We start from the raw sequence: 8,037 nt of genomic DNA, 5'->3' as shown, positions 1-8,037 counted from the left end.
CATCTATTTCCCTATGCATGCTGGTGCACCACAGTTTGTCTCATCAATCAATAGATTTGTCTTTGGGTGCTGTTTTTCTTTGAACACACAGAGAGCAGTAGGGGAAAGAAAAACAGAGAAATGGTTAGATTTTTTGTGTTAAGCGTTGAATGAATGACCCTTTCACGAGGTTCGTGCAGCTTTGTTTTAGCTTTTTTAGTGAGTGGACTTATTTAATTATTAGTATCATGCTGTGAGGGGAGAAATACACATTAAAGGGATAATTCACTGATTTGATAAACATTTTCTAATTTAGAAAGTATTCTGCTGGTTGTGATGAGACAATCCATAGACATTTGAATGACAAAATATTTCAAACAAATGAATGGGTGACAGCTTAGTCAAGATGTTCATCCTCCCTGAAATCTGTATGCACACTTGGGACTATGACATAGTTTTTATTTAACTAGGCAAGTCAGTTAAGAACAAATTCTTATTTAGAATGACGGCCTACCCCGGCCTCCCCTAACCCGGACGACACTTGGCCAATTGTGCACCGCCCTATGGGACTCTCGATCACGGCCGGTTGTGATACAGTCCCGGGATCGAACCAGGGTCTGCAGTGACGCCTCTAGCACTGAGATGCAGTGCCTTAGAACGCTGCGCCACTAGTTAACCATACACTCTTAAAAACATATATTTTTTAAAGAACCAAAAATGCTTCTACTGCTTGTTTCACCTTTAGGGGCGAAATATATGAAATAAGCGATAGAACCCTTTTTGGCTATATATAGCACCTTTTTCCCCCTAAGACTGTATATTGGATTTAAATTAAACTGACTCCTTTCTAATGGATCCTATCCATCTCACCTAATAACTAGCAACACAGATACATGACCTTGTGTGTCAGAACGTCACTTCCAAATAGACATACTAAGGCCCCCCAGTCACAAGAACATCTAGGAGACATTAGCCATTCAGAGCAGCGAATCGCATTGTGCTCTCCCAAAATGTCTGCTAGCCCAATGCGGACCCTTTCAAAGCCCTGGGGCTTTTTCTATGGACTCCTAAAGGACTAGCTTAAAGACCCCCTCTATCATTCTCTTAATGGGCATTTGTCATGCTTAACCTTAGTCATAGCAGAATAACCAAGGTGAGTCTGCCATCCAATCGTGATGTTTTAATGACCCAAGTTAGTGAAACAAAACTGCCACACAAAACCATCAAAGAAACCTGGTTCCTATTCATTAGTGCAAGTCTAGTCTCTCCCCATTTCTCTCCTTTTTCTTCCGTTTGGTTTCTAGTGAATCTCCATTATGTTGGAGCCATGTGATGTGACCATAGCAGATGTTTTAAACGAGCCACTCGGTTGTCACTGTGTAGACAACAGAACACACTTTGTTAAACAACAAGCCTGTGTGCTGCCTGGATTGTTTTTCGGGTCAAGTTTGTTATTAAAATTCCAGGCAGTAGTCTATATATTTTGAATGTGCTTGTTAAATTACAGTCCCTACTCACCCTAGGGGAGCATGGATTTACAAAACAAACCTCTAAAGAGGGTGGCCTTGTTGCCCATAACAAGTGCCCTTTCCAATACACGACAGAGTATTTGAGACAGAAATACTAATGTACATAAATGAACCTAGAAGGCAAGTAAGATGTAAACTACACTGAAGAAAAATATAAACGCAACATGTAAAGTGTTAGTCCCATTTCATATGCCCAAAAAGCTTATTTCTTTAAAATGTTGTGCACACATTTCTTTACATCCCTGTTAGTGAGCATTTCTGCTTTGCCAAGATAATCCATCCACCTGACAGGTGTGCCATATCATGAAGCTGATTAAACAGCATGATCATTACACAGGTGCACCTTGTGCTGGGGACAATAAAAGGCCACTATAAAATGTGCCATTTTGTCACACAACACAATGCCACAGATGTCTCAAGTTGAGGGAGTGTGTACTTGGCATGCTGACAGCAGGAATGTCCACCAGAGCTGTTGCCAAATACTTTAATGTTAATTTCTCTATCAAAAACCTTCAACATCGTTTTAGAGAATTTGGCAGTACGTCCAATTGGCCTCACAACCACGTGTATGGCGTCACGTCGGTGAGCAGTTAGCTGATGTCAACGTTATGAACAGAGTGCCCCATGGTGGGGGTGAGGTTACGGTATGGGCAGGCATAAGGTACGGACAATGAACACAATTGCATTTTATCGATGACAATTTGAATACACAGAAATACCGTGACGAGATCCTGAGGCCCATTGTGAGACCCATTTATTTGAAGGTTTCTGACCAACAGATGCATACCTGTATTTCCAGTCATGTCGCTCAGTAAAATCTTTTAAATTGTTGCGTTTATATTTTTCTTCAGTATAGTTTGAACCTTTGCTTTGCTATTGTCCAGAGAAATATGAAAATATAAATATTTTTCACAATAAATAACTTCATAACATTTTCTTTTAAGACAATAATATATTGATAAATTCAAAGAAATGTACATTGTGCAACCACACGTTTGAGCTGGAAGTGATTAAGTTAATACATAGATTGCACTCAGAGGTTTACTGCCACAATACACAAAGGGACATGCCTCGTCTTGTTCTCTGCCTGGAGTCCTCATCTCACATGGCTTCCTTTAAAGAGCACTTCACTGGTGGTCCAGCACACTAACAATAAATCCCTCCCAAAGTACCAACCCTGAAACCAGCAGAAAAGTCATTTACTCAACATTTTAAACTACAACAGCATTTCACGATTGGCCAACAACCTTGATTGTTCAGTACAACATTAGTTGAATATTGCTAATATTGCCACAGCAGCAATGGTAAATACCAGGGTCAAACTATTGAATATTGGAGTTGAGGTGAAGACAATTGGAAACAATGTGCTTTAACAGTATAATTTACAGAATCACATCACATCTTTTTTTAATTCACAATAAGATGGCTGCCCTAAACACCCCAAAGTTATATGTACTACTTCTAATATAATAATTGTATCATTTACATCTACCCTCCATAGCCTAGATTTCTGTTAAATAATGTGACTCTACCGACTTCTTTATTTTGTGCTGGGAGTAACCTTGTCTGACCCCAGGCTCAATTGCTAGAGAGCTGGCTGGGTGGACGAGATTAGGTTGGGAGGACTAAAGGGGAGGGTCTTTGCAAGTGAAAAGTCAAAGAAGAAGAGGAACATGTGCCCTAATTGGTTGTTTTGTTCTGTGTGTTTGAGCTGAACTTGTGTATGCAATTTGCTGTTGCTACCTCCTAGGACTAAACCTGATAAAGGCTACAGAGGGCAGCTAGAAACAGATTTAAGAGCATCTATCCTATTACTAAGACAGTAGAAATACATTAGAAGTGATGGATCAGTTCAGTGTTTATACCGAAGGAACCAACTAGTGCTGAGTGATTACTTTTTGAGGTCAGTTTGGTTATTAAAAAAATTATATTTTTTATTTCATTAATTTTTTTACATTAAATGCACTGCGCATTATGTGGTTTGAATACTGTAACACAGAGTAAAACAATTAAAAGTCCCATGACAGTAGTGACTGCCCATTACTGCTTATCACTTATTAAGCATAATTTATTCACGACTTTAATTCAATATTTAATTTGTTTTAAGCCTATTTGATGACTTTATTTCATTCCAAGTCATCTCATCTTTACAGAGCTGCTGCCCATGCTGTCTGACAAAATCACTATTTGAGTAGTTCTTCAAAGTTAACAAGGCATGCTTTTATGACTGCTGAATACCAACTATCAATCTTGGATAATTTATTTTCAGGTAGATGCCTCACTGTTTTCTATCCCACCTGATCACGGTCTTCTGTCTCAGACCAGACAAGTAGGCACGCAATGGATTATGGTCATTGTAGTTGACTACCGTGTTTTCTGCACTAAACTATGAAGAATATTAGCCTGTTGGAAACTACAACTCCATTGCACAGTTCGGGCTTGATCTGATTTATCGCTAGAAAAACTGTGCATAGCGCTCAGACAAAAAAACAAGTAAATGGAATTCAAATAATTCAACAGACATTGGTCAATTAGTTGTTTAAAAAACGAAAAATAACCAACATTTCAGTTAATCGCTCAGCACCGGTCACAAATTACACATTGTAATGACATCAAATCTCAAACTACTGTCCCTTCATTCACCTACAACTTAAGATAAAAATCCCCACTAAAAGGCAGCAGTAGTTTAAAAGGCAAACAAAATGATAAGGACAAGGAAGCCATTAAGGAATAGAAGCAGGCAGAACTTGTTGGCCCAGTTCCATTTCAGTCCCTGGGCCAATATTGTGCTCTATTGCTATCACCTATGCAGTGGTGAGGTCAGGGGAGCTCTAGAGGCCAAATTGGAATCAGGGCCACAACAACAATTTCCAATCCCAAATCAATCTGTGTCCCTTACCCCCTATGATTGTATATACAATGTGGTGAAAATTCAAGTGAGAAATTTGTAGCTATTTCCATATTGGTAAACCCTATCCCCTAACCCCCTCACTTGGGCATAGGGGGTTTGGGCTAGGGGTCGATTTGGGATTGGGTGCTAATGTCCTCTACCAGTGTCTGGAGTCGACCAGCTCCGGTCTCAAGCTCACTCTCTTGAGGGTTTCATAGCCCACGACCATAACGATGGCGGTAGGAATGGAGGATATGATGCGTGCAGACAGCCCTTTGGTCATCCCCCAGAATCCCTCCTCTGCCAGCAGGTGCCTGAACGTCTCGATGACGGAGGTCCTGCCTTCAACCTGCCACCCACACAAGGCTGTTGTTACAAAGGTATTTATTCATGTTCATTTTTTTGTGTAAAATTCGATTTGCTATGCCAGGATTTAGACCCGGGGTAGGAAACTCTGGTCGTGGAGTGCAACAGCCACTGCAGGATTTTGTTGAATAAAAAAAATAATATGTGCCTGTGGCACTCCATGACCAGGGTTGCCTATCCCTGATTAGACTCTGTGCCACTAACATCTGTTAGAGAAAACAGTGGCCCCAATGATGGCCACATGTGGCTATCCAAACAGACCCTTTACCCCATTACATTCCACTAGTGCATTTAGCTGAAGTTGCACTCTACCTGCACTCTAGCTCTGACCACATCCATGGGGTTGGTGACAGTGGATGCAGTCGCAGCAGCTAGTGGTCCGGCCATGGCTTGGAGTAGTAGATGAGGGCAGTCACTGGGCGCCATTTTGGATAGCTGTTCTGTGAAACGTTGTGGAAGATTTGTGCTTTGAAATGCTACTTATAGACAATGTATGTTGACTATAAAGATATAAGACATTATTAATCTCCGACCCTTCTTGAAGAAAATAGTAATAATAACATTAAGGGACGGTTTCCCGGATTAAACCTAATCCAGGACTCAAAGCTCAATGAAGCGCTTTGTCCAGGACCAGGCTTAACCTGTGTCCGGGAACTCGATCCTTGGATAAATATCCTTGTAAACAAACACTCCTTTTTACCTGCGTAAAAGTGATAAAAAGGCCACCAGACCGCGCTATTTGGGATGTATGTTAGAAGGGAGGCCACATATCCCCTGTAGAAGCCTCGGAAACCGTCGGCCGCAAAGATCTGAGCAATCATGTTCCTGGTTTGGCCAAATGCCATTTTGGTCTTCCCGTCGGCCTCCGTTTTGAGCTTGACCCGGAAGCGAGTCAGGTGCTTCCCTTGGCCCTGCATCATCAGCTGCTGGGAAATCACGTCTATGGGGACAGTGATGGTTTGTGCGACCAGGGATGCCGCGCCACCAGCCACCAGAGACTTGACGGTATTGTCCTTGGAATAGTTGGAGACGTATTTCCTCACCAGCTCGTAGGTGGTGATGTAAGCCTGGCCCGATATGAGAGTGAAGGTGTTGACCATGAAGCCGCGGTAGAGGCCCCGCACGCCCTCGGCCCGCAGGATCTTGAAGAAGGCATCGAAGGTCCCGTTGTAGAGCGACTTGCCCTTCTGCACTTGCAGCCTGGTGCGGATGAGGGTGGCCGGGTAGACGGTGGCCCGGATGGTCATGGTCATGAATACCCCGAAGGAGTAGAACTTCCTCTTGTCCAGGTCTTCCCATTCAATGATCTGGATGTTCCTGTTCTGTTGCATCCTGCCTTTCTGGAGAGCCCCCTCATCAGACTAGCCTCTACCTGGGGAAATACAGACCACACAACACTGTCAACGGTTTCCTCCAAGAGGTAGCACAACGTTGGAATGCATCAACTTTGAATGAATTAAAGATGGCATTAGGTCTGAAGGTTGTACCAGTGTCATGACAATGATTCACAAACTACTACATCAGAAAACAAGGCCTGTGTTGTGTGGTGTGTCACTCATTATCTCCCAAGTCTCCTTGGGAAATGAGCGATGTCTAAACTGACTGGGTTTGTGTTAGGAAGGATCAAAGGTCATACACACACTGTACTGCTTCGTAGCAGTCATGACCATGTTATCAAATGCCTGACGAGGTAAAAACAGATCGCGCATTGATGGGGAACTTCAATGTGCTCTCTAGCTGAAGTAGTTATGCGCTAACATTACAAGCTACTGCTAGTTGCAGGTCACAGGACACAATGTTCCCTAAACCAAAGAGCCTACTTTTCAATCGCGCAATCCGGAAATAACACTGAAATAGTAGCTAACTAACAATGCACAGGTTGAATACTTGTGCATGTGTAAACAGTAGGTCAGACTGTATGTAACCACAAATTGGCTCGCTAGCTGGCCAATAATAATGCATCCAGTCACTAGCTATCGCTAGCTAGCCAGCTATGCGTTGGTTGATTTCCTTGCTAGCGAGCAGGCTAACCGTTAACTATTTGAAACAAGCAACCTTTAACTTACCTCGTTGGACAAATGTATATCAAAATATTATATACATAGTCGGAATAGCAATGTCATATCAGCAGGTGAGGAAAGCGATACCGAATTTAGAGATATCTATCCGGGTTATGATTTGATGGTATGTTGGAGAACTAAACCAGAGGAAGAGGCAACGCGAGAGGGTTAACTGGGAAAAACATTTGTGGTTTCCAGCAGGTGTCGTTTTTTCGTTTTGCTCAGCAAGCGAGGTTTTTTTTAAATAATTGAACTTTTCTCCTCCACTGTACTGCGCTACCACAGAGAGACACCACCTTGACGATAGATGGCGCTATAAGGTATTTTCTTAGACCGGTTCATTGCCAATGAGATAGCTTTTTCTAAACTCTATGCCCCGTGTGTCAGACCTCCGTTCAGCCAACAAGAATAAGCAAAACCTAGCAAGAATAAGGCCGTAACCTCGGCGATTTTCCTTCAAAATGAAAGTCCCGCAATGAAAACGTAACATTTTATGAGGAAATGTTAGCAGAGTTAGAATTTTGTTTAACAATATAAAAAATGTAATAAAGTTAATCGCCTTCATAGCACAAATACATGTTTAGAATTGACATTATAGTTAACAGCATAAACAAAAATTATTATTAGATAGTTATCATGGTAACAAACGTAATACAAATAACAAAACATGATTTATTCTACTATTAATAATAATAGTAATAACAATATATATATTTCGTATAATTACAATAATCAACTTTAGAAAACACGTTTAAATCCCATTGTTAATTAGTCCATTTGTATTGCATAATATTCAGTAAGTTTTTCATATTGAATATACTGCACAGTAATACACAATTTCATGTGCTTTGTGTCGCAGTAAAAGGGGTCCATTCTACTCAGGAACACTTTTAATTTCCAAATCCACAGTTTGTGCCGCGTTCAAAACAACTCGGAACTCGGAAATCAATTCAAGGGGCTTCTTTGGCATATGTTAACATTTCCAAAGCAAGTGAAGTAGATAATATACAAAAGTGAAATATCCGACTTCCGACTTCAGTGTGTTCAAAATAAATGAGACTTGATTTGACCTCGTATTTTTCAGAGTTCCCCGTTGTTGTGAACGCGGCATTACACGAGAGGAGCGTCGCTGCTAATCAGCCCTTAAAGTGGCCAATCAGTTTGAATCCAATCGTTTTTTCATACTGGCAATACATATTGCACCGTACACAAT

General features: G+C 41.4%; 1 protein-coding gene across 1 annotated transcript; it reads right to left on the bottom strand.

Moving 5' to 3' along the window:
* Positions 1–2,691: 2,691 nt before the first annotated feature.
* Positions 2,692–7,047, bottom strand: LOC120049431 (solute carrier family 25 member 44-like). The gene is made up of 4 exons (XM_038995701.1): positions 6,831–7,047; positions 5,465–6,136; positions 5,077–5,204; positions 2,692–4,747 (listed from the first exon to the last, which is right to left on the bottom strand). The coding sequence occupies exons 2-4, from the start codon at positions 6,093–6,095 to the stop codon at positions 4,556–4,558; spliced, it is 951 nt and encodes a 316-aa protein (XP_038851629.1). The 5' UTR covers positions 6,096–6,136; positions 6,831–7,047; the 3' UTR covers positions 2,692–4,555.
* Between the last annotated feature and the right edge of the window lie 990 nt (positions 7,048–8,037).

Source organism: Salvelinus namaycush, chromosome 1 (assembly GCF_016432855.1).
Source record: "Salvelinus namaycush isolate Seneca chromosome 1, SaNama_1.0, whole genome shotgun sequence".
NCBI lineage: Eukaryota > Metazoa > Chordata > Actinopteri > Salmoniformes > Salmonidae > Salvelinus > Salvelinus namaycush.
The sequence above is the reverse complement of the archived record's forward strand: the minus strand, read 5'-3'. Positions and strand labels throughout refer to the sequence as shown.

What these genes read in the sequence shown, in the direction of transcription:
- LOC120049431 (XM_038995701.1), bottom strand. Translation starts at nt 6,095, where the DNA reads ATGCAACAGAACAGGAACATCCAGATCATTGAATGGGAAGACCTGGAC. An exon ending in TTTTTATCACTTTTACGCAG is followed by an intron (nt 5,205 to 5,464) that starts GTAAAAAGGAGT and finishes AACGTTTCACAG; the next exon opens with AACAGCTATCCAAAATGGCG. An exon ending in TGGTCAGAGCTAGAGTGCAG is followed by an intron (nt 4,748 to 5,076) that starts GTAGAGTGCAAC and finishes TGTGGGTGGCAG; the next exon opens with GTTGAAGGCAGGACCTCCGT.